The following is a 27,979-nucleotide window of genomic DNA, read 5'->3' as shown; positions in this document are numbered from 1 at the left end:
GGTCAATTGCAATTAACGTTCGGCCAACACTGTTTATAGGTATGATGTGGGGCAGAGTCATCGCCCATAGCGACAAAATAAAAACATTGGTATGTCTGCAATATTTAAAAATAATGAATTAGAAAGGATACAAGAAAAAGAAAACTGTTTTAACTGGTTTATTCAGTGCATTTTCACAGGAACGACATAACTATGAAACTATTAGTTTCTAAATCTATGCCAGGGGTTCTTAACCAGTGGGGCGTCTAAAGCTATATAAATAAAACCCGTAATGTACTTTCCCACTATAAAACTTAAAGGCAAAGAATTAAAGATCGAAATACTTTAACCCTTTGAACGCCACGCCTATCGGCGCGTCATCGTGAACCTTGGGGCTTGTTTACAGATCACGCGAGGTTCGATGGGGGGAGGGGGGGTTACGAAAAAACGATAAATCACGTTGGGGGAGGGGGGTATAAGGAAACCTCACCTCAACGTGTAAATTTCTACAGTGAACGAAACTAAGAAAAAAAACCTAACACATGAGTAGATACTTTTTCTCGGTTTCATTAATCTTCACTCTGCACTACAAAATAGCGAGTGTATTTAATAGAGAGGCAACGGATAGTTGTTTGGCCGGATACCGGATATACGGCCTGACCATCGGCCGAATAGCTGGTATCCGGCCGCCGAATAATCGGCCAGCGGAATTATACCTACATTTCGGTTTTTCAGGTGCGCATTCTGCAGGTTTGACCTGTTTCCTAGTAAACCTTCGCGCGGACTCATTTCTAGGTTCGAAATGAGTGCGCGAGCAAGTCAGTGGAATGATAAAATTGTTTTAAAATAATAAACAAGTACGATTATGACCGTGTCTGTTTCTTAAATCCAATTTGTTTACTCCCAAATCAAGCAATGTTACTATCCGGTATCCGGCCGGATAGTAGGTCACTAACCGGTATCCGACCGGATAGTACACTCATGGCCGGATAGGCCGGATACCGGATAGTAACCGAATATCCGGTGCATCTCTAGTATTTAATCAAAATAGAAAAATAAACAAGATTTTCTATATACAAATTATACAATACTATTTATCTTAAAATTAGATCGAACTAAAAAAAAAAATACTCTTGAGGTTGTATGGGGGGAGGGGTGTAGCTAAAAACCTCACCAATTATCACCAAGGGGGAGGGGGGAAGGTCAAAAAGTAGCCGAAAACACCTCGTGTGATTTGTGCACACTCCCTTGTCAGAATGTGCGAAGGTTGATATTGGCATTTGGCAGTCAATGGGTTAGTTGCCATAAAAGATTGAGAACCCCTGATCTAAGGCAACATTAGTAGACTCTACAAGGTGTAAACAATTTGTACCAAACAAACTTGTACTCTTGATATTTACAAAGTTTACAATTGAAGTATCAGCTGGGTATGTGCACGTCAGTGGTGCCCACCTGGCGGCTATGTGACATATTCGTCGTTTGACAGTTAAGTAACAGATGTCAAATAGTATGAATATGAGCCCACAAAAGTTCTCATTTTACAAATAAACTGATATAGTCGCTTTTCGTGCCTCCGCCATATTCATGACATAGCTAAATTGCGTCAGTCTGCAATTGTAATCTTAGGTAGCCTAGGTCGCAGGCAAGCATCGTTTCTATCACTAAAATAAATAAATAAATATAGGACGAATCTTACTCCTACGTTAGGAATGTCTAGATCTTTTCACTGGCTAGAAATTAAGTACAACGTTCACAGCTTTCTGTTATAAGTAGCCTTATTTCTAAATTAAGCTTAATGATTATCTAAATAAGGTATATTTTAGGGTACAATAACAATTTGACTACATTTGCTGTTAAAAAAAAAGACTATAAATTATAAACCAAAAATTGAATTAGTTTTGGATATGGAATTCTAAATCAGATGCTGACACCAGGTACTAAAGTTTACTAAGTTATGAGTGTTATGACAGTTTGAGCCCTATAAATATAAAATGAACATAATTTAAAATACAGTATATGCTATAAATAGAAAAATAAGTGCAATACTATCTTAAACGGTTACTAAAAACCTCAGAAGTAAACACAAAAAAAATGTAGATAAACATCAGTGTTACAACCATAAACTTAAGTATCTACCTAAACCACACTTATATTCTAAATTCATGCTGACAAAAAAATGTCATGATTATGTTTTAAAAAAACATGTATAATAAATAAGTGGATTTAACCCAAAACCTAAATAAATAAATAAGTTAGTCATGTATCCGAAATGAGATTTCTGGTTTTTGCGTAGAGGAACATAATACAGTTAAAATTACTAAAATTATTATAAAAAAACTTGTTCATAAATAAAATACCTATTTTCACCACTGAGCCATGTAGCACGTGAACAAATTACCATTTGTAGTAGTGGGTAAAGTCTGCCTTTTTTTTAAAGAGGGGAAATGCTTTACGCATACCACCCGGCGCGGGGACGGGCCGGGATGGTTACGTAAGCTAACCCGGCATCGACTTTAACGTGACAAAGTGTGGAAGTTCTAATAATAAACTATCACTAGAACTTGACGTTATGGGTTATGGTGACACTTTCACACTATGTCACTGAAAAATCTGTGTACAGATGTAGTGCATAGTTGTTTTCCATCGTATTTTCTCGGAAACGTTTTTTTTTATTATTATGAATGGGCTTACTCATGGCCACAGACTAGCCGAGGCGTAGACGTGGCCTACGATGGAGCGAGCTCGCCCAGAAGGTGCCTGTTCACTCTTTGACTTGAAGGTTGCCGGGTTATAAGAACACGGAAATATATGTATTTGTCATGCTACTTCAGTCAACCTCAGTACTCTTTGTATCGTGACTGACTGAAAATAGCAAGACACGTTCTTACGTTTCCGTCAAAATACGATGGAAAATAATTACGCACTACATCTGTACAGTTAGCAGGGTCCCATTATACTACTATACATACGTACATTACGTCGTATGTGCTTTATATAATGTATGTCTATGGTTCCGAAGAATTAAAGCACAAGTAACCTTATTCCAAAACATTAGAGTGCAAAATTAAATAACACGATCACATATAAAACAACGAAACAACCTAAAAATAAGTAAGTATCAGTGTACTAGGTGTAAAGTGGACTCTGTGCGGTGCGAGTAAGGTTCATTATTGTGGCTGGTCGTGCAGCGCGGATTCTAGTTCCATCGGTGACAATGTCAGTTTGACAGTTGTATTCATGGTTCCGATATAGCAAACCACAATTAACCTTATTCCAAACACATAAGGCTCAAAACTAAATGACAGGATCACATCTAAACAACGTGACCTAACCTAAAAATAAGTAGGTGCGGTAAAGTGGACTCTGTGCGGTGCGTGTAAGGTTCATTGTTGCGGCTGGTCGTGCAGCGCGGATTTAAGTTCCATGGCGAGCTTGTAACCGAGCTCGGGCCGTCGGTCGCGACCGTCGACCATTGCTGCCACCTAAACAAACATATTCTTACAGCTTGGCAAAAAAGAGTAGAAATTAAAAAGTGGCAACACTGTAGTGTCGTCCCTTTCAAACCAATTTGTATAAGAAAACGGGACGACACTACAGTGTTGCCACTTTTTAATTCCTACTCTTTTTTGCCAAGCTGTAAATTAATAATTAATTATCAGTAACTAACCTCTACAATCTAACCTTATTACGACATTGGTAGTGCTTAGATTATTTAATAATAAACTAAGTCCGGTTGCACCAAGCTTTCTATCACCATTAAAACGTTCGCTAATCTATATAAACTCAAATATTTAGCCACTTTTACACGTCAAGATACAAGTTACACACAAGCCATATGAATAAATCATCAACAATTACAAAGTACAATTGCAAATATTAATTCTTTATTGGTATCGTAGTTTGAACTAAATAATTAGCGCTAATAAAGTGTTGGTAAGTGTGCGCATTTGATTTGATAAGTGTACGCGCATATGTTGCAAGATCCTCCAAAAGAGATATATTCCTGACAAGTTTCAGCCTATTTTCTGAAATATTCGTGCCGCATTGTTTTTCAATAATAACACAAACACATCTAGGTTACTTTTGCATAAATACAGTAGCGAAGTATGTTATATTATAACGAGATAAAGAAGATATGTAGAAACAAAGTACTCTGAATGTCATCGAAGCCACCTTTTGTGCAATAGATTATCCGAAATAAATAGGTAAGTATTGAAATACCTGGTCTGAATTGACGATGACGCCGTTATTGTTAATGATGGTGTTCTTAGTTTTCTCGATGTCCGCTAGGTCGACGCCGCGGGACGCGTCGTCTATCAGGATGGCGCGGTACCCGATAGCGAGCGCGTCGGCGATTGTTGCGCCTAGAACAACATTTATTACATAATTCATATGAGCTCATATGGTCCCACTGCTAGGCTTAAGACTCCCCCCTATTCATCCACGTACCCCTATCATCTGAAGTCTCCCACCAGTCTCTGTCAAAGGCATCAAGCTCATTCCGCCATCTCCGATGAGGTCTACCGTGACGCCTTAAATTTTGTGAGACCCATCGGGTTGCTGTTTTGGCCCACAGACCATCCGTGAAACAAAACACGAAATTTAAAATAATCATTTCAAACCGGCAGGGGTTTCCAGCAGGGCGTTTATTCTTATACCCTATAATCTAAATGGTTACACAGTGTGTGATTCCCGTAAATACTAAGGCTTGAAACCTGTTTTTTGAAGAAATATTGATTCCTTGAAAAAGACTCTATAGGTCACGGTAATCGGTTAAGTGTGGACACCTGAGAGGTTAAGTGTACGCATAGTTAATCATTTCCAAGTGCGCACAATACCCCGCTTGGTGCTGGCCCTCGTGTCCGCACGGATGTGTGTCTAAGTGTCCGCCCTCGTATGTCTAAGTAGACGCACTAGTGTGTCTAAGTGTACGCACTAGTGTGTCTAAGTATACGCACTAGTGTGTCTAAGTGTACGCACTAGTGTGTCTAAGTGTACGCAGTAGTGTGTCTAAGTGTACGCACCGACGCACACGTCGTACGCGAGCCCGCAGATGTAGATGTCGGTGGCGCCACGCGCGCGCAGCTCGTGCGAGAGAGTGGTGTCGCTCAGCTTCTTGTTGTCCCAGAACACGGAGTACGAGTCCACCTCGGGGTTGGTGCCTTTGTACACTTTCACGGCTCCGTCGACCACCTGAAATTGAATAAATAAATAGATGAGTAATTACTTTTATAGCAAAACTATTAGAAGATAAAAACTGTACTCTACGAGTAAGTTGTACGAAACACGTGTAGCCGGTAATTATGGCGTCAATAACTCCATAAGCCTCAGGAATCCTAATAAGCCAAAATACGATCACGAGGTTTTCAATTTAGGATTGAATTGTGATTCTTATCGCTGACTCGCTATTGCGTCCGTGGGGTTCAAGGTTACAAACACTTGTTTTGCCTTCAAATCCTCGAATCTTATGGCTCGGCCACGACATCGAGCGACTTGCGACGGCGGGAGCGATATAACCATTGGAGCGTGACACAACGATCGGGCCTTTATCTCCAACCTATGGTTATCGCTCCCGCCGTCGCAAGTCGCTCGATGTCGTGGCCAAGCCGTTAAAACTGTTAAAAGACTCGGACGAGACTTAATGCACATCACTATTTTTGACTTTACCTTCAAATCAGGATGTAGCTCGGCGCCCCAAGTATCCTGGACGCAGTGTCGCGGCCACAGCCTCTGCCGCATCGGAGGCGGCCCGGCGAACACTACTGTATCGTGTGCCGCTGCTTTATCTGCTGAAACCTGAACAAAACATATGCGGTTTAATGCTAGATATATTATTTTATGATATAGAAGGCCAATGAGAAGAAAAATCGCCCGTGGTGGATACCACCGAAACCAGAGTGATTTTAAATGCGTTGACGGCCTTTAAGGTGGGAAAACGTTCTTTCTCGTAGATTGAAACGTAATATTCTTCGTTTTCCTCTCTGGATATTAACATTATTGAAAATATTTTGACACAATTTGTTGTACAACACACAGTCGAACGGGATGGTCTCCAGAAGTCGGTTTATGAGCTCTACAACTTGGAACAAGTACAAACTTGTCATCTAGCCAATACTCACAGGGCTGGAAACGTGAAGTTCCCGAAGGTGCACATTGTCGATGAAGGACACGTGGTCTGGTGGATGCCAGTCCAGGGAATAGAACACACAGTCGAACGGGATGGTCTCCAGAAGTCGGTTAATGGGCTCTACAACCTGGAACAAGTCAATCGTTTACCTTAATAAAATAATTCAACCCATATTATAGGTACGAGTATTACGTCCCACTGCTGGGCACAATCCTTCTCAAGCGCGAGCTCTTGCGCGTAAGAGCTCTTACGCATGAGAACGCCTCTCGGACGTCAGATCCACTCGGCCACCACCTCTCTCTACCTCAATAAGGTTAATTTTTTTAGTGCTTCCTCCATGATGGGAAGTTAGTTCATAGTTGGGAGCGAGTTCATATTAATGTTGATTATTTCCTTGTAAGTATGTATCCATGGTTTTAAATGGTCAATTATTAGCCTATTAGGGTACCGACTACATAAGCTAAACACATTTTCCAGCTAAACACCGATTAAAGAAATGTTTTTCAAGGTTATTTAGTAGTAAATTTCAATTAAATTCCGTAGAGATGAGATCCTTTATCTCTGATTAAGCGTGTTAAAAATAAATTAGCCAGTCATTGAGCTGTTTGTTTTGCGCACAATTTGTTTCAATTGCGTTTTTAAGAAGTTCGTCATGCTTATGTATGTATCTGTCAATTGGCATTAGGCTGACAAACACTAGGATATGCCATACTTACGAAAAATTTAAATAAAAACTACAATAAATTCATAGAATAAGTAATTTTAAAAGTTTTAGTTTGTAACGTTTTTGCGTGATTTTTCCTAATTACTTTTAATTAAGAATAAGCGTTTTCTGCGGTTTTCCTTTTCTATTAGCTCACGGAAATGTTTATTTAGCCAAAACGTTATCAACATGCAATATTTAACCATTTAAGCAAACAGAAAGGTGTTAACTTCGGGGTTTAACACATTTAGTGCCGAAAACCCGACTATCGGGTATTTTATGATTTCGTTCCCAGGCCGGACGACCCGATAGTCGGGATCGTGGTACTATTGCTTTATATGACGAAATTGTTGTGGCCTGGCGCGGACGTCTTGTTTGGCTGGGTGGCAATGAATGTGTTAATCCACAGTAATGTTATAAAGAAAATCGTTAAGCTTTTTCATAATTTATAAGTTCCGTGGCTTCAGTGGTAGTAGTAGATACAGCTAGTTTAAGAACCTTTTCATGTTGGAAGACAAATTATACCTACTTTACACACGATTTTGCCTGAAAAACCGTGAATTAAGTGGAGTAGATCAATTTATTGATAGCTTTTGGGGTTAAAAGGCCGTGGTACTGAACAAATAGAGCATTATCGATTACTAAGCGATAATATAGCTACTCTTCATAATTTACCTCGATCCGAAGCTATGAATTACCATTAAAGCCTATAAATATTCGCGAAATAATCCATATCCAATCAAGGGCAAAAGTCTGTGAAAATAATCATGCAAAATTATATTTTGAATCGTTGGTAAAAGGTTCAAATTCGAATGGCAAATGGTGGTAAAGAAGGGCTACGTCGAAGCCTATAATATCACGTTTATGTCAAGGAGCAATTGATAGTGCTATGTTGCGATGACACTGTGGAAAATTGACTCTTTCAGCTGCAAAATTTGGGGAGAATTATTTTATTGGAACGAAGTTCCCGATCAGGCGGTTGGCTGATGGCGGCTAGGCGAAAAAAAAAGTAAGATTTTTGCCGTCAAACAACAACCCAAAACCCATACATTGAGAAAGAAGGAGAATTAGGATGAAGATTACGGACACGAAGAACATGAACATAACATAGCATAACATCACACTAACAATGAGCACGTGCACGTCACTAGCCTTTCCTAACTTAATCGATACATTTTTGGTTTAAGCTTAGCTAGCAAAACTTGAAGCCCTCGAAAGCCAATGAAATCAGATTTTTTCGAAGAATTAATTTCCGACAAGCTGGAAATCGTTTTAATACCTTCATTCGGTCCTAAATGAGTTGTAATCCGAGTTTGTGCAATCCCAAGAGGTGTGTATACATTTTTGCTCTTTTTAGGGTTCCGTAGCCAACTCGGAACCCTACGATTTTTCGCCATGTCCGTCCTCCTTGCTCCGTGATCCTTGTGGCTTCATATTCAAATTGCAAATACTGGAAATTAATTCCTCAAAACGCTTCTTATGGGTCTAATTTGATTAGCCTGTTGTAGGGCTAACTATTTATAAGTTTGTAGGTAAAATTAAACCAATATGTAATCAAATTAAAATATGAATCGCTGAGCACAGCTGTTAATCGTCTGTACGCATTGTACCGAATCACAAACGGCGTTAGGCTCCGAAATCGATTAAGAAAACACTAACCACAATGGATCCATGCTTGAACAGGACTATTGTGTGAAAAATTACCGAGGTCGCACGTTTCATAAAGAAAATTAATTTCCTATGATATAAATAAAGGTTATTTATTAGGTAGTAAACATAGTTATTGGAAATGTTGAAGTCAGAATTAGATTTATAGTGGATTTATATTATACGCTTTGTTGTTCAAAACAGTGTTTTTACTTTAATTAAGGTCAGCTTTTAGAAGTTGTAAATAGGTACATATATCTTGCTGAACTTTATAGTTTTCATTTTTGGGGTTCCGTACCCAAAGGGTACCTAAAAACGGGAGCGTATTGAATTTACATACTGTATTTTCTTCTTCTGTAGGTACCTATTTATTTATACATTGTTTTGTCTGTACTGACTTATCTCGCAATTCAAGCTTCGCAAGTTCGCAGTATAGGCACGTATAGGATATTTCAGCAATCGTAAAGTTAACCGTAGCGGGTCACTTGACATTTTAGTGTTATAGCCAATTTATAGGTCGACTGTGAACATTGATTCGTGATGGCACTTTGTATCGGAATTATGATGTTGCTTCTTTCTATAGATTGTAAAGTGACGTCATTTTTTTAGTTACACGTTTAAACTAAGACTATTTGTTTTATTATACCTACCTGTATGGTTTCTTTTGTTCCATGATACAATTAATGTAGATGGACAACATAAATAAAAGTATTTATTAAAAAATGTGACTATATGTTAGTTAGATAACTAAGGGTGGTCCGGTCCACCTGTGCAATTTCTTGGTTCAATGTGTATTTGCGTCTCACATTTTGCTTAATACACAAGAATGAGACGCAACGACATTGAACGAGGAAATTGGACAGGTGGAATACCATCCTAATATAGGTTTGCTACAGAAATATTTTCAACGTCTGTATAGTTGAAATGTCAAGGTTTCGATTTGAACTCCTAAAGACTTCATCGTCCCTATAGTAGTGCTAGCAGATGTGTAAATGTCGGACTTTCAAAAATGTTATGTGCATAATGTTAAACATGTTCAATTGGTGCCGTGCCCAGGAATTAACACTTTTTTTTCTGATTTATATACTATTTCTATTTATGCACCTTGTGCCAGCAAGTCATATCTTAGTCTGACATCTTTCTGTACTTTGAAAATGACTTGATTCGTGTGAAGTGTTTATTTGCACTATGCAAACTTTTCGATATCTACAACTGTTTTGCTTGGTTTACCGAAAAAATGCTCATTTTACTTGTTTTTTATTGCTGTCTAAACCCGGCAAACGTTATGTTTTAAAGGTGGTAAGAGAGATTAGAGAATTAAATAATTCGTGTCATAGTGCAGTAGTCAGAACAACTTTTACAATTAGCACGAGTTAAGACGTTATCTTCAAAGATATCAGCAACTTGGAAGTTTCTACGGTGATTATTGCACTATTGTGCTTCGTGCCGCGAATCTGTGATAGTGAAAGAAGATAATGAGAAAATATGAGCTTATTGATAATACCTATCATAATCAACGTATACCCATTGAATTAGAATTTATTGGGCATTTGGGTCGTAGCTTTTCAATAGTTGATTGACCAACAATACTTGGCTTGTAGCGGCAAAAGATCTATCATACATTTTCGGCTTTTATTTAGGCATAAATATACATCTTAATAATTCTCAAGATGGTCTTAAGATTTCTATGAAATTAACATTATAAGGGCGAATAAATGCAAGCGTGTCATTTAACTAGGTTTCGTTATTGAAATAATTCATCGATAAACGAATGATACTCATCGATATACCCAAAAGTCTTATTACACCATTTTCGAACGGTACCTAAATAAAAAATGAAATTAGTGTTAGCAACACTGGCGATCTTTAAAAATAAAACAAATAAAATGTAGGTAAGAATTGATTTTTAATAAAAAAATAACAGGCGGGTATTCTAGAGAAAAAAAGATGATCGAGATGTAACGGCTGGTTCTTTGTTAAAATAATATAAGTTTAATTAATTGGAAAAGCAGAATACATTGATTTACAAATCAAAGGCTGTATATATTTCTGGAAGCAGATGACCTTTAATATATCCGAAGTGGTAAGAACGTTTAGACAACCTCAGGTATGTGTTAATTTTGATTACATACAAATTTTAACAACTACACGCCTACAATTAGGAATATCACTTGTATTAAATAATATTGGAGTAGTGTAAAATAACTATACACTAATACAATATTAGTGGCATATGTAAGTAGTGCCAGTAAATTATAAAAAAATATATACAATCATTGTACAGGGTACAAGTATTGAGATTACAAAAATAAAGGAATAAAGGTGTTTCTGATTAATATTTGTTACCTATTTTACGAATTGACGTTTTTGATAAGCGATTAACTTCAACTTCAAACAATTTTATTGCCAATAGTTATATGACTTAAGTACCCTGTAAGGGCACAGCAATTTGTCTTTTACATAATTATACATAAGTATTAAGTATTATCCTTATAAACTACACTGTACAGACATTTTAATAAACTATGTATAAAAAAAAAGAGTTAATAATTATGCAGTTTCAAGTACTGTTTATTCCGGGAGGATCACCAAAAAAAAAAACTCTTGCAGTGAACGGTAACTCTTATCCAGTAAATACTTCTGTAAAATGGGCTCAAATGATTTGGGATTTCTTCACTTAAACAGATAACTGGTACATTTTGCAATAGGTACATAATTATGTTATTATAAAATCATTTAAGGTTCCCCCTTGGCTATCCTGATTTTATTAAAAGTAAGTATTCATTTTATAATGATGATGGTGTTATGGGTAAGTATTTCTTTTATCAGCATAAAGTACCACAATATGATTTAACTAGCTGACCCGGCGACTTCGTATGTCGTTGTCAGTGAATGTCGTGTTCGACTGTTCGTGCTACCTTTCAGGTGAACTTAGTTTCGGCTTTTATAGCTGACCCGGCAAACTTCGCACCGACTAACAGTGTAAATAATTATTTTTATTTTAAAATATTTCTGTGTCAACTTAGTTAATTAAATGAAGAAAAGAAATAGTAAGCATCAAATTCAATAAAACAAAATGTAATTAAACTCGGAAGATAACATTAAACATGTTTTATAGGCGATTGGCCCGAAATTGCATGTTGATGGATTGTGATCTGAATTCAAGATATTTTTGGAAAAGTATTTCTTAATAAATAATTTTATATTGATAAATCACGCAGAGATGATGTACAATTAATGAAATACGTGATTTTATGATCAAATTTATCTATTGTACATGTTTGAATTACGATGTAAAGTTATATATGTCAACGTCAAACAACAAGAAGGACGAACTTATGCGGCAAAAGGAGATGGATGGACCCGTGTTGCATCATGTGTTGTCTGTTAAAGCGCAGTGGCGCCCTCAATCATTTTCTACAATTTCGTGTCGGACTACCCTAGGAGCAATCTTATGGCAATGAATTACTTTTATAATTTTGTTTACGTCTATTTTAATAGGTATTAACTGAAATAAATGTCATATACTGAGAAAGTTACCAAGGCCTACATAAAAACAAATTAAAATATTTTCAGTAAAATAATTTAATTTGTTCTAATATTTCTAACTGTTTAAATAGTTTATCTGATATTCCGATGGAGACAAATCAAACAGTAAAACCATGAAAATGGGTCAGCTGTTCTCGAGTTATGTGTTGTAATATAACAAACACGACTAAGTTTTAAGATAGGTATATAGACTATTATAGATTGTTTATATCATTCAGTGATTTTAGTAAGATTATTTACGAGTAAGCTAAAAAGAAAACTACCCACTAAATATCAAGTGCAGACTACAAGATATTAGCAATTTACGAAACGCTTGTTTTCGCTTTCACGCCCGGTCCAATGTTAATTGACCCCATGTGATATACGGCCATTACACGTGAATGAGGATCAGCATTATTTGGGTTTTCCGTGATGCAGCGATCGGTGAGCTTGATTAATATAGAAATGTATGGTAGACTAACGTTACATCTTATACAGTAAGTTCATTACAACTTGCATCGTTTGTCTGCACAATAAAGCTGATATTTCAATGAATAATTTAGTAATGGGGATGACAATTTTTAATTAATGTATCAGTCGATCAGGTTTGTTTTGAGGATCAAATGTGTAAATACAAACCCAGCAGACAATCAGGCGACACTCAGCACCTACTTTATAACCTTTAGACATAGAATGGCTGTAAAATGGTTGCATAGTCTTAGCTTAGCCAGGCTGAGGTGACATAAAACTGGTTAAGAGGTTCAGCTATAGCTTTAACTTACAGTAGCTGTTTTTGCTGCTACTCGTATAATGCGTGTTGGGCAGCTGGTGTTGTGGCTCTAAGTGAGTTGTAGGCGGCTGCAATTTGCACTTTGGCTTCTGAGCGGGCGATAAAAAGTCTTTTGTAGCTCCTTGTATTGCAATCGTTGCTTGGCTCCTTTGTGTCACTTGCAGTTGAATAGAGAAGTTGTTAGTCGCGGTTGTGGGTCACGTAGTCGCGGACGAGCGCTGTCCAGTCCAGCACCTTAGTACACCTTATATGTTATTAGAGACTAACTTACAAGCTGAACCTATAGCGCCATGTAAATTAGGACGTAAATACTGAATAAAAATGCATAGCTTTACTCAATTTTGAACGAATGTTAGCACCATAAGTACTTAAAACCGAACTTCACGAATGTAATTTGATTTTCGGAAATTACATGCGGTGGACCACAATTAGAAGACTGTTATTTTTTTGGATAGATATGCCCAGTATGGTCCAGTATCAGGTCCTGTAAAGTTTTGTTAATGGTACATGTATGTATCTAGTTATTGACGGTATGATTGGTTCCGATATCATAAGTCTGCTGATGACGCTGATGAGCACTATAATGTTTCTTTTTATTTCTCCATTGGATTTCGCTTCAAGCTGTCACAGGGTAGCCTTACGAACGATAATACAAAAATGGAAAATAAAATACTCATGATCTTCCCATCATACTACTTATCGAAATGACGCTGACAGGTTAAATGAGACGTTCGAACGTAGTAGTAAAAGAGAGTACAAATAGAAATGATTTATTAGCAGAAAAAGGGTACAATAAGTGTCTTGGGTTAAGTGTGTAATCGTTTCACCTTCTTCAGCTGTTTATAAGCAGCATGCAGTACACCGTTAATAAGAAATTAACATAGTTACATTTATAAAACTACGAGGTACATGAGCCAAAATGGCAAACATAAATGAACATTAAAGAATAGGTATACTTAATAACTATACCACCAAGGTATATCATAGACAACAGTAATTAAAACAAAGTAACATTTAGATATCACACAGCGAGTACCTACAAATAGTAAAAAAAAAAAAAAATTGGTTCGCTCCTTATGAGCAACATAATCAGTAGGTAATGTTACGAGTATTATAAAAGCAGTGATCTAGAAGCCAGTCCAATGGAAGTTTGTTAAACTTATGGCCCCAAGTGATTATGTGAACAGGTATAGTTATTGTATATCTTTATATAAGCATTTTTTCTGCATGTCTGTCATACAGCGTGGATGGTGTAAGATATTGTGCTCTTGGGTTGACGGAGCACATATCATAAGGTCTTGGAAATGTTTTGGATATGATTTTTGATAATTACAGATTTTGAGTATATACATACATACAAGCCAGATTTACAGTAATATTTAAATAGTGGTTTACAACTGATCCCCATAGGAGCATTTGCTAAAGTATGATGAGACGTAGCCGTGATAAGCCATAAGGACTGCTTCGTAGGAAACAGATAGTCGTAATTTTTGCAGGCCAAGACGAAATGGTCAATTCTTGAACATTATGACAGAGTGGTTATGGTCCTTCCAATTTAAAAATGAATCGAAATTTAAACCAAAGAACTTAATTTATGTTACCTGTTTTATGAAATGCATAGTCATTTATATGAATGTTGAGCTGTCGAGGTATTGTTCCATATGAGTGAATTGCATAAATTGTGTTTTCTGAGCTAAATAAGAAGCTTATTAATTTTTCTATCCAATATTTAGTATCAGATAAGGCATTATAAATATCTGTTTTATACATACTTTGATCTTGACCACTAACTGAAATTATAGTTGTATCGCCATCTGAATATCATTAATGAAAAAAAATCCCCTTCCCCCCTTAAGTAATAAATAAGTGTAGCACCTACTTTAGTAATTAATTTGGTTGTTAGTTTTAACAAATTTACTGATTTGCGTACACTGCATTCTGTTGGCTAAGTAAGATTTAAGTCAATCATTTGCCTGGCCTCTAAATTTCATTAGCATATAATTTATTGAGATGCTCGGCATGATCAATTAAGTCAAATACTTTTGTCATGTCGAGGAAAATTTCCATAATCGGTGACTTATTAAAGTTTTGAGTCACAAATTTGACACATTCAAAATAAGCCAATTCTGGATTTAGTCCTTTACGGAACCCAAATTGGTCAGGGTGTAAAATATCATGTTTAGTAAGGAAGTTATTATTGTCTTTTGTTAATAAAAAGCTTTTTCTATTAATTTTGATATTATTGGGACAATCACTATTGTGCTGTAATTACACTGTAAAACTACGATCTGTAATTATTGGGATCGTTACTTTAAGATCGTCAAACGAAGCTTTAAGCTGTTCTGGGAAAAAGCCTTGACTGAAGGATAAATGTACATGAGCAAGAGGTCTGCTTAAAAATAACCTACTTAACTTCACTAGTTCGCTTGAAATATCGTCAATACCAAAAGTTTTACTATTACTCAACTACTGTTGGCATTAAGAACATCGTATTATGGACTATTCTCAACATTTAGTTTGGTTGTTAACTTATTAAAATTACTTAATCGATAAAATGATTAATGTAGGATAGTACATTACCTATATCTTACTAATTATTATTGGTAGATCTTATAATTCATTTTTAAAGTAATTATATCTGTTGTCTGATCTAAATTTGGTACCTGCGTGGGTATATGACATTCCAGGTTGCTTTACATTTATATATTATTATTAGAAGATACATATATATTTGCTATTGCAATTTGTGTATACCTTTTTTAAATATCTTACCATAATTTTGAAGAGTTTATTGTTTGGCAGATAATCTCTTAATTCCCTTTTGTCGATGATGATGATGATGATAATGATGGGAAAACACAGATCGAAAAAAGTCTGAATAAGACACAGGATAATTAAACGCTTCCTGAGCGTTGTTCGAGCTAATAACTTCACAAAAGAAGAGAGCCTCAGAGCCTTTATACTATCATGAAACTTTCGAATGTTAAATCAACAATAAATCCTTTTCAGTTCAATCCAGGTCGTACCAGTCTTGATTTCATTAATGTTTAAGGTGACAGGTCATAATCTGATAATTCAAGTTGGTGGGTGTCAGTTAGCATTACGCACACATTAATACATAAATCCTAGTTGGTGCTTTTATGTGCATTGCCATGTTAAAACTTCTCATTATACTTGATAGCTCCTTTGTAGATGAATTATCTTTTAGAGTGTCTATATTCCGATCACCATAAACAACAATATTTCTCTATTTGAGTGTTAAAAATTGAAGTAAATTATTATCAAGCTTGTGAGGAAAAACACAGTAATGGGACTGAGTTTTTATGGTATTCTATAAATTGTAATTGTTATGCAGTAAATGCTAGTTGTATCAATGCCGCAACATTTAAAAATGAAAATGAAAAAGGTTTAGTGAGGCAAATTAAAGTAGAAGTTTGACGCTAAATGTGGAATCATAACCTTATCCTCATTTTTATTGTTCGGTATGAAATAATTATTTACTTTTGAGTGAAGAAGTGACGAAAAAGAAATTGTTAGTTGTCTGCTACTAATTGTATTACCAGTTGTAACTGACATGAGTTTATTTTCAGTGTTTGGAGTGTGTCCTCACGTCTACGGCGACGTGTACACATAAGACGGAATGTGTGATCTCGTCTACGGTGACGTGAGTAAGAAGGAATGTGTGATCTTGTCTACGGTGACGGATACACATAAAAAAAAAAAAGAAGGTATGTGTGATCTTGTCTACGGTGACGGACACACATTAAAAAAAAGAAGGTATGTGTAATCTTGTCTACGGTGACGGATACACATTAAAAACAAAGAAGGTATGTGTGATCTTGTCTACGGTGACGGATACACATGAGATAAGGAGTGTGTGATCTCGTCTACGGTGACGTGTACACATAAGAAGGAGTGTGTGATCTCGTCTACGGTGACGTGTACACATAAGGAGTGTGTGATCTCGTCTACGGTGACGTGTACACATAAGAAGGAGTGCGTGATCTCGTCGACGGTGACGTGCACACTCGCAAAGAAGCGACGTCTACGCTGAAGAATTGTGTGATTAAATTGAGTGCAATTTCTGAAATAATTGCTTGCATAATGAACGTTATGTTATATCAAAGTGATACATTGCCATAGAAAGTTTTATTTCATTTTAGTTTTTTTATATGCTTATTAATGATGTATTGTATAAGATTAAAGTTACATTTTGGAATACTAGTTTTGTTAACGTGTTTATTGTAAATAAATTCTTGATTGTTAACAGATATAAAATAATTGTATGAGGCCATACGCCTTGTGTAGAATGGCCGAGCATTAACCGGAATGGGGACATTCCTACAACAGAATGGCCGTCTGTTAGCAACACTGGCGATCTTTAAAAATAAAACAAATAAAATGTAGGTAAGAATTGATTTTTAATAAAAAAATAACAGGCGGGTATTCTAGAGAAAAAAAGATGATCGAGATGTAACGGCTGGTTCTTTGTTAAAATAATATAAGTTTAATTAATTGGAAAAGCAGAATACATTGATTTACAAATCAAAGGCTGTATATATTTCTGGAAGCAGATGACCTTTAATATTAGTATCTACTATGAATGATTTATGTAACCCATTAGGATAAGGGGTGTGATTACGTGCGATAGGCACCGCATCGAGCCCGTGCCTGGCACGGCCGATCCGCCTAATTGTGCAGGTGTGAACTCAAGTTTGAATTGCTATTCCGATTCCACGCCATTTTTAAAAGTCTGTCTGTCAAATGTGGTTTGATGCTTGTCGGAGTTTGAAGCGTTCAACGATGAGTTTTGCAAAATATGGAAAGGTTACCTTTATGTACTATACCTACCTCATTTCATTTATTTTCTTCCAACCATGGTGTTTACAGGCTGTGAATTTAACTATAAGCAGTACATACATGGATCCCGCTAGGGTGTACCAATGTTACATCTAGGAATACCTTTTCACATTACAATCAATATGATGTCACTGGCGTAGGACGTCCACCCACAAGATGGACAGACGACCTTGTTAAGGTCGCCGGAAGACGCTGGATGCGGGTCGCTTCCAACCGGCACGTATGGAGGTCCAAGGGGGAGGCCTACTTCGAGCAACACGGAAGGGAGGCGGCATTCGCACTATTTCCCCTCTGCCGAGGTACAAGATTAGCGCGTCAATCTAATCTACCGCGGGTAATAAAACTAGTTGCACTTGGATTTTTCACTAGACCGAGTCCAGACGCGCGCGTAAACACTGCTGCACAAAAATGCCTGTTTGCTCGGTTTTTTGTTATAAAAAGAGGTCGGGGACATCAAATTTACAAAAAGAAAGTGTTACATTTCACATGTAATATTTTTTTTAAATATCATACGTTAAATTACATTTAAATACAATTATTATATTTTAGTCTCAAGTAATTGTTGGATTTATCGATTTTGCTCGCTCAGTACAAATTGCGGATCGGTCGAGCGACAAATCCGACTTCTCATCTCTCAGAATACAATGACATATTTCAACGAAAATGTGTTAGTGTGTGTGTTGTGACACTAGTCACTCGTCCGTACACAAAAAGAGATCGAGGTTGCAAGATTTGTCTTTGACGTGTGTCATTTTCTATGTATTTGTGTCGTCATTACAGATTGGATTTTGTATGTAAGTGTGTGAGAAATGCGACTGTGTGCACCTTTCCCCCCGCGAAAAATGGCAGAAAGATTTGTACGGCGAGATATCGCTTGGGCCCCTCCCTTCCGACGTGTCGGAAGCCGGTGTTGCTCGAAGGAGGCCTATGTTCAGCAGTGGACGTCTTATGGCTGAGATGATGATGATGATGATGTCACTATTAGTCACTGATGGGTATCATGATTGTAACTGCGTATAATATATTATATTATTGTCACTGTGACAAGGTACAAAGCGGCTTAAGAGGCCCATAATTCTTTTACCGTAGAATTCCTAATATCGTGTTAAACGCGATGAGATGCTGATTAGATAATTTGACTAACACAAGATTAGGTACGCGAATGTTGTTGAGTAACTTTGAATCCAATTATTTTGCAACACTCTATTGGTTTTGTATACCAGTCCTTCAAAATGTGGATCCCAATGGTAAACTTATAGGTATAGCATGTCCGATTTCTAGTCATAGTGCACTTGATCTTAGAAAAGCGGACACTATACTGGTAGTATGGGGTTACTGTCATATCCGGTATCGTGTTCCGATTAGGTTAAAGTAAAAGGAAAAATAATTTTAACGCAAACAATTATTGGCCTTGTATGAAGACTGAAGGGATGTCCAACTTGGACGGGACGCCCTGCCCCATAAAAAAAAATCGCGTTAAATTTTTTTTTAATCATATCATGAACCGAATATGCACTTAAACGGATTCCCACTATTTTTCATTGGTTTCTGAACGCTCTCATAATGTATTTTAGATAAAGTTGTATCCAGACGAGACAATTTTTCGCCAATCTGATGAAATTCTCCGATCGAACAGGGCCGTGCGGACGCAAATACCAATTTGATTCTCCGATCACATCAGCAGGTGCAGACACAAAAATGCCAATTTTCATAGTAGAATGCAAATTGGTGATTTAATTTGTGTACGTGTGGACCAAAGTGTGGACGCTAGATGAGATTAACCAATTATTTTCCTGAACAAATTGACTGATTTCGTCAGTCCCGTCTGGATACCCCTTCAGTTTAATCATAATATTTTTAAACTTGCGTTCAAAATTCAGCTCGCTATTTCTCAAAAATCGATGATCAATGTTTTCCCGCGATTCAAAGCAACTTCAGTTTACAGTGCATAAAATAAAGCATTTGCAAATCATTGTTTCTACCTACGTTTTTGACAATAATGATGATATAAAAATAAACTCGAATCTGTGCTCATACGGCATATTCTCATGTAAATTATATGAAGGTCAGACTCATGAGAATGCAAAGAATATGAATAAGATATGTATATATATGTGTAACTTTTTAGAATAAAATAAAGCAGAAGTTAGACCGTTTTAGCTTTCGCTGATAACTACATCTCATCTTCCTCGCCTGGGGTCTGCTTGACAACTATGTAATACTGATAACTACATACCTACCTACTAGTAAAATTTTAAATGGCATTTAATGTTAGTTTTCTAATAATTGATTTAGCAATTGCTGTACCTGAATTATGAATTTTAAAAAAAACGACCAAATTAAAACATTTCATTTCATGTAGCTGATTAGCACTAAGAACGTAGCTTAACCTTTCATCCATACCTACATTATGCAGCCTCATTCTATTATAAAGTGTGTGTGTTGTTTTTACGTGTACGATGTAAGTATTAAACGATCTGAATCATGAATCTAAACAAATCATAATAAGTTTTTGGCAAAAATTTCATGTTTGATACAAGCTTTTTATCGCTGACTGTACTTTTCTTACGATAGACAACTAATACTCATCGAGACAATTCTAAAAACCCCAAACACAATTAGGTTACGTTGTTTTATCACAGAGTCCCAATGGCCACCTCTGGTCTCCATCATCAGATCAGATCGATGACACCATAATATTGCATTGTCACCCGACTTACATATGTATGCAAATTTTCAGATTCATTGGAAGTCGGCAAGTGGGTCAAATTTAGCTTGCAAGATTTGACCCGTACAAACATAGTTACAAACAAATTTACATATTTACATAGGTACATTGCTAGTTAAATATAAGCTTGTAAAAACTGAGGGCCTCGCTCGCATATGCAAGTCATGCAATACCGATAAAGAGGGAGCTAGAACGCGGTAGGCCTTCTGATCAGCCTATTGAACGTAGCCTTTCTATGTACCGTGCCCTATATTCCATTTCTGTAGCATTCGTGATCAAAACCCACATTGAAATCCCAATTAACCCAAAAACCTAATCAATATTGCAGGTATCCGTGCCAGATAGACCACGACTGCCACAGGCGCGCACTGCAGCAGCATGCAAGCCTTATTTATGGCTTTATTTACTTAGCTTTTGGTTAAACATGGTGAAGTTTACTGCTAATTCGGAACTTTTTGTGGCGTGTCGGGAGGGTATCAATCTTTGAGTTGAGGAGTAAGAAATCGCGAATATAGCGCATGATAAAGCTTTTGTCACCTTTGGACTCGTTTATCATAGGATGGATCTTCTGCCGGTGTTTAATATCGTTGAGCAGGTCTAGCACATGATTCGCGTTTACCTATGCTATATGCCTTGCTACACACAGCATGTCCCTTATTTAACATGGCACGGTCGACTAAACCAAATATCCTAGTCCTATTGTCAATTCACGCTCGGCTGGTCATGCTGATTGTGTGATTGTTCACTGTTTACTATAGTACAAACAGCAACTCTCCTAACTGTACACCGGTGGACCTTATTACAAAGGGCATAAGGTCCACCGATGTACTTTTGGCGCATAGTCTGATAGCGCTAACTGCTAAATTAGGTATTTAAGTAATACGTTATGAAAGTGAAGGAAGCGAAAGAGGTAAGCATGTCAGGATCGTAGTAAGTGGAAATCCGTTATCTCTGCCCATCCCTCCAGGAAATAGGCGTGATTCTATGTATGTATGTAATTTGCTTGAATTGGAAATTCGATTTTCCTTATTAACCTTGCAGCAATTTGGCATCCCAAGTAGCATGGAAGTGTCGGCAACATCAATATAGCAGCCAATTAAGAGCTTAGAGTGATTTAAGGGACGTATAAGAGTGTCAAAAAAGATTTAAGCTGTATAAAAGGTACTTTACAGACATTATACAGCTCAAGCTGTATAAAATCATTATAAAGGATTCTGCGGAAGCATGGGGTGCTTTATCAGAATATAAAAAATCTACTATAAAACTAAAAGTGTTGTGAGAGACTACAAGCTAATTCTATCGTAAAAGCTGTATACAGGCTGTATTGTAGTAACACTTGGCACTTTTAGCTGTACAAAAGTATCTGTCAACTCCGTTTTGAAACATTAAGTGTTGTGAAACACTACAAGCTAATTTTATCGTAAAAGCTGTATACAGGCTGTATTGTAGTATCACTTGGCTTGGCACTTGTAGCTGTACAAATGTATCTGTCAACCCCGTTTTAAAGCTATGTCTTATGGCGTAATCTTACTCTCCTATAAGAATAGTAGTTGTATAACTTCTGTCTGTAAGGGTATTATAAAACCAAATGAATAAATGGCAGCTATAGTACAGCTTTTTTCTGTATTACTGATAGAGTCGCTTATAATAATCTTTTGACGTAATTTTACACTCGGTATAAGTATAGTAGTGTAATGATTTCTGAAAATAAGTGTATTATGTATAAAACTAAAGGAATATATGACAGTTACAGTACAGGTTTTTTATTTGTTATACGGATCTCTAAAGAGAATTATAACTTATGTACGGAGAACCGAAATACAGCCAAACGAATACAAATATTCTATTATAAAGCTGTTTTAATTACAAAAGCTGTAAAAGACACTCCATTTATTACACAGCACAGCTACTAAGATTATAATGCTCTCCAACTATCCTGTAGGCTGTTTAAAAATTGTCGCCATTTTACAATAAAAAAAAACGTATTTGTAAATATAATTAAAGAAATACTTGCACATATTTAGCAGACTAACGCCGTGTTATGATTACCAGCTAAAATAAATTGTTTAGCCTTAAAATTAATATTTATAAATATTTTTGATACTCTAACCTTAAAAACAAACAGTAACTTTACCGATTTTTGATATTTTCCTTATGGTTTCTCTTTGTTATTTTGTAGGCGCGTAAATATTTTGCCAGAAAAGATACACAGGTTCACAATAAATAATAATCCGCACTTACAAATAATGTAATATTCCATTCAAGTCCTGTATAATATTTACTTTTACCATCCACTATAACACTTTATTGTCGCCATTACTATATTACGAATGAACAAGATTAAGACATTTTAGTTTCTTAAATAATTATTATTCTCTTGTAATTCTTTCTTATAACTCATTTAAAACTTATATTCTTATATCGTACTTATAAGAGATTATCTGTAGTGTTAAGGTTTCCTGTTACACCGAAATATAGCTGTAATGCAGCTATTATGCAGCTTATGTATTGCTTATACAGCTACTCTACAGCTCTAATAACGCGAAAGGCTGTATAATTTGGGCCCTTTTTTTACTTATAAGGGCTGTATAAGCGCTTATACAGCCTTTGTACAGCCTAACTGTACAGCTTATAGTATACAAATAAACTTTAATACAGCTTATATACAGCTTGCAATGCTACTTGGGATGCTGTGCCTAGGGTTTGCAATCCGGATCCGAAATGTATGAAATTATCCGGATCTGGATCAGGATCCGCGGATCTTCCCATACATTTCGGATCCGTCTTGCAAACCCTAGCTGTGCCTATCAAATTACAATGTATTTGTATAGGTTGATAGTGACGCTTGGGCAGTAAATTTTAGCGTTTTTCGATTTGTTTTGTATGCGATCAATAGTGGGTAAGTAATAAAAGTTTTTCGGTATTAAACGCGTTGCCAAACTTTAATAGAAAAGAAAACTCAAGCTTTTCTAGTCTCTATTCTTTAAAAGACTCTCGTAGTCTATTTATAACTTAATCCCTTACCGCATGTAATAAAAATTATTTGTTTAAATTTGAACTTTAATAGCTGTCAATAGAGTTGAATATCACATCCGCCATATATGGCATTGTATGCGGTAAGGGGTTAAAAGCATATTCACACACAAAGCGTTTAAGGTGAGATATGATCAGGCGGATGGGTACTATTAACCCTTTTCCAGGCATAGTACGATTTATCGACCACACAAATACGGGCCTATCGAATTTCAACCTTAGCAATCAAGGTATCATTGGTACAAGCTATAATAGGATTTGAACCTGACCTCCGGATTGAAAGTCTGACGTGAAATCCACTATGCCACCACCGCTTCCAAGCCATCTACACAAATTAAGGTGCGTGTCCACAAACGCTCTCGGCACGCTCGTACTACGTCAAGCCCTAACCCCATCGATCCACACAACACTATCTATTAGGCGATTGGTGACGTCACTTGTTTGATCGATACAAAAACGGGAACGAGACCACAAAATGAACCTTAACACATGAGATTTAGAGTTCAGAATGAGCGCATATGTGGTTTGGTAGACTAGGAGAATACCTTATGACGATGTAGATGTAGGTAAGTACTTTGTATAAAATATTTTGCGATTAGACGCATTGCGATGAAATTGGACGGAATTAGATACAGGGTAGTTCAGTACGGATCAAACAAAAGCGAATGATAGATTACTTTAAAGGCAAGGGCTTTGACCCCCACGTACGTATAGCGAAAATTAATGATTTCGGGGAAATCCTCGATAGTGTTCTTTCTTACAGAACCGTGAAATTTCTAAATATTTCAAAAAATATGAATGTAAGTGCCAATGAACTCCTAGTCTAGTCGGTAGAGGCCCTGCCCACGAAGGAGGAGGCCCCCAGGTTCGAATCCTTCCACTAGAGGTCCAATTTTCCTATACATATACATCTCGTGTATGCAGAACAGGCTCTCAATAATAATATAATAATAGACCTGGTGTGGTGTGAATGGTTAATCGCTGACTGCACCCACTGCCACTGCACTGCTTTCCTAAGAAATAGTTAACATAGACTTGGCAACTAAGATATTTTCCCTACATACCTCGCTGCCATCTTGCTGCGCGTTGCACTTGCTGATGTTGAGTGTTCCCGAGATGAAGTCATTCTGCACGTCCACCACGAGGAACGCGCTCACCGGCCGCACGATCTGAAAACACGATCAGAGATATAGGGCCCAATTCGGATTTCGAAATAGACATCTATTAGATATCTTTTAGACATCACCAAGATACGATAACGATATCCTGGCAAACCTAACCTAACCTGTCAAATTTGACATTTGCGCAATTCTGGAGATACTCTTGAACGATTTCCACAGGACATGACTTAGAGATCTAATTCACATCTAATAGATATCTTACTCTATCTAACGTAAAAGTGACATTGGTTGCCCGAATTGCGCTGCAAAAGAGAACTATGTAGTTGATATCTAAACTATAATGTATCTAGTACGTGTCGTCTCTTGTGAATATCTTGAAGTTCAAATACGGCAGATAGTGCAAGTTTATTGTTATCTAATAGTAGGTAGGTATCTACTTAATAATTATAACTAGGTTATATGTAGTTTACCCTCTGGGTTGGAAGTTCAGATGGCAGTCGCTTTCGTAAAAACTAGTGCCTACGCCAATTCTTGGGATTAGTTTCCAAGCGGACCCCAGGCTCCCATGAGCTGTGGCAAAATGCCGGGGCAACGGGAGGAAGATGATGAATTAGGTAGGTACGGACTACGGTAAGTATCCCTCTCCCTCTGCTTTGTGGTCATATTTCTGGAATTATTTAATTGAAAATTTGAATGTAATCCAGTGCCTAGCTGTATGCATATCAATTCATATCATATGAACACCTAGTACTCTCGCTGTGTGATTATTAAGCTGGAATAAAACCTTAATCGAAGATCCAGTGGGCAGATGTTGCCCTTGTCGTTGCAGGCGACAACTTTAAGTATCACATGACTTTTTGAAAAGACCTGGAACACATGGAAGTATTTTAACTCACCACTTTGATCCAGTGGTTCCAGCAGAACGTAATGTCCTCCTTGTCGATGAAGCCGTCGCCATTTTTGTCGAACACCTGGAAGATGTGCCGCGCCCGTGCTTCAGACAACGGGTAGATGTGGCCCTTTTCGCTACCGACGATAGCTTACACATATCACATGACTTCTGGAAAAGACCTGGAACACCTGGGGTACTTGCTACTTACCACTTTGATCCAATGGTTCCAGCAGAACGTAAACTCCTCCTTGTCGATGAAGCCGTCGCCATTTTTGTCGAACACCTGGAAGATGTGCCGCGCCCGTTCTTCAGACAGCGGGTAGATGTGGCCCTTGTCGTTGCGGAAGAGGGCTTTGCAGATCACGCGGAACTCTTGCAGGTTCAGTTTGCCGTCTCTGAGGACAAAATAATGGTATAACTTGAAAACATTAAAATTGTATAAAAAAAATTGTACTAGACTAGAAGAGATTCTCTACTTTATTGTAATTTATAATTGTTTTATAATTTGATACTATTAGTCTAAATAGATTTTGGAACACAATCAAAATTCATCCCAATTGTCTATACAACAAAGTTCAAATTGAAATAGGAAAATTTTGTATGCTGGTGTACTGTGTATGAGGATAATTACTGTGGTGATCCTGGGACATTTATTCAAAACTTGGACTTTAAATATTTTAATTTTGTTTTTTATTATTATGTAATTTATAACTTTAAGGAATCATGAATGATGACCTCTAAATTTTTTTTGCAAAATGGCATTTCATGCATTTTTTTCTTCTGTGTTTAGATTTCCATATAATGGGACTTGTTATAACTGCTTATGAGTGTAGTTATGTAATGTCTGATTGATTGATGTATCTAATTAGCTGGGTTAATTGTGTCAAGGTCTTTTTATTGTAACAAAAATTATCTAAAGATTTTAAACTAAAACTATGTATATTATTGTTTATAACATTCATAGCTTGTATTCATTCTGAAGTTGCAATATACAGCCATGATTGCTATTTTAATTAATTCATTAATTCAGCTATAATATAAAATGTATTGTCCTGACTTAATGATGCATACATATTGTATATTATCAAAACATTGCTGAATTTAGTAGTTACAACCCTAATACACAATACCCCCTAGTATCTATTGGAAGATACATATCTGTATTTGAAGACATGTCTTAGAAGTCAGTTCTTTGATATTTTAAATATGTAGGTACAGTCTTGAATAGATTTTTATTATAGGTAGGTAATAATAATATTTATGATTTCAGACTAAATATACTGTTTACATAGATTATATGATACATATTTGTAGAGTGAGATGTTGTCATAGTTATAGGGTATTTACCAGATACAATGCCGGCTAATGTTGCATTGTGTGTTTTGATGACTCATCGACTGAGCAAGTTAAAACAAGTAAAATCAATGTTGCTTAAAAATGAGTGTTCAAAGCTGTGTGTAAAAATGAGTGATGAAAATGTTGATGTTAATGTGAAGATTTATATCTAAACTTTAATGATGATATTCTAAATTTAAGTACATTCTTAGTTGTGAGTCCCTATTAAATAAAATTAATTTTAGTTCTAAGAATTATAATTTTATTGTATAAATATTGAGAAAAGGTATAGATCTCTTGTTTAATTAAAATATAACATATGAAAACACATAAACATTATGTTGACACCATAATTACCTTTTATATTACTAGAGCTTTAATGTACTTGACACTAAAAATAGGGTATTGAATGAATAAGTGAAACTGGGTGTTTAAAGTTTTTTTATGACTATTTTAAGAAAACTGGTCAATAAGTTCATTGATATTAATATATACAGAAAGTTCATCAACACATGAACTCAAATTTGAATTGCTAAGCAGTGTACTTTAGTAAAATATATATTATTTAGTTAAATATAATTAGATACCAATGAATATATAAGAAAATTTAATTTAATATTGATCAAACTATTGAATGTTATTTATTATGGATAACTATCTCGTTATATCTGTTCTACAAAAAATGTTATCAGTCCTTATCAAGTTATAAAACAATTACAAAGTTTTGTAAACTTAAGCCCAATTATTTTTCTTACAAAGTTAACATTGAAAACTTATGTTCATATGAGACAAATGGATTTTTCATGGAATTTTTTACGTGATTCACAAGTGTGTGACTAAGTTAAGCATACATATACGTAGGCACCACATACCCATCCTTGTCGAAGGTCTCATAGCAAGCGTCCATATCGACCAAACAGTTGTCGTCGAGTGGCGAGCCGTTGGCAACCTCCGACATCGTAGGCTGGCTCGAAATAAGCTTGACGCCGCTCGCGCGGGGACTTATATACCGATCGACTTTCATTCTTCAGTAACTAACCTACACCACGCACATCAAAACAAACCCTGAAAATTATTCTAACACTTTAAACAATACGTTTTTGACTTTGTAAATCTTAGTATTACCATTATAGTTAGATTTTTCCTTGAACTATAGGAATTTTATTTCAAGTTTCAGCGGAATAAAATATTATGAAATCACGTAAGGGAATGTTGTGAAACTTCTTGTAAAGTGAA

General features: G+C 36.3%; 2 protein-coding genes across 2 annotated transcripts in view; one reads left to right on the top strand and one right to left on the bottom strand.

Moving 5' to 3' along the window:
• The window catches only part of LOC134669492 (uncharacterized), a 245,804-nt gene that overhangs the window by 3,444 nt on the left and 214,381 nt on the right, over window positions 1–27,979 (top strand). The window lies entirely within an intron of this gene.
• On the bottom strand, window positions 145–27,979 carry LOC134669084 (uncharacterized). Its single transcript, XM_063526613.1, has 8 exons — window positions 27,616–27,979; window positions 25,617–25,803; window positions 24,460–24,564; window positions 6,099–6,233; window positions 5,647–5,775; window positions 5,004–5,172; window positions 4,201–4,343; window positions 145–3,461 (listed from the first exon to the last, which is right to left on the bottom strand). Exons 1-8 carry the CDS (start codon window positions 27,765–27,767, stop codon window positions 3,363–3,365), a joined length of 1,119 nt encoding a protein of 372 aa, XP_063382683.1. The 5' UTR covers window positions 27,768–27,979; the 3' UTR covers window positions 145–3,362.

Source organism: Cydia fagiglandana, chromosome 1, assembly GCF_963556715.1.
Source record: "Cydia fagiglandana chromosome 1, ilCydFagi1.1, whole genome shotgun sequence".
Lineage (NCBI taxonomy): Eukaryota > Metazoa > Arthropoda > Insecta > Lepidoptera > Tortricidae > Cydia > Cydia fagiglandana.
This window is presented reverse-complemented; position numbering and strand designations above follow the sequence as displayed.

Excerpts from the sequence above, each read along its gene's own strand:
- LOC134669084 (XM_063526613.1), bottom strand. The coding sequence starts at position 27,767 with ATGAAAGTCGATCGGTATATAAGTCCCCGCGCGAGCGGCGTCAAGCTT. Across the intron at positions 5,173-5,646 it reads AGCTACATCCTGATTTGAAG|GTGGTCGACGGAGCCGTGAA; the intron begins GTAAAGTCAAAA and ends ATTCAATTTCAG. Across the intron at positions 3,462-4,200 it reads TCATCGTCAATTCAGACCAG|GTGGCAGCAATGGTCGACGG; the intron begins GTATTTCAATAC and ends ATGTTTGTTTAG.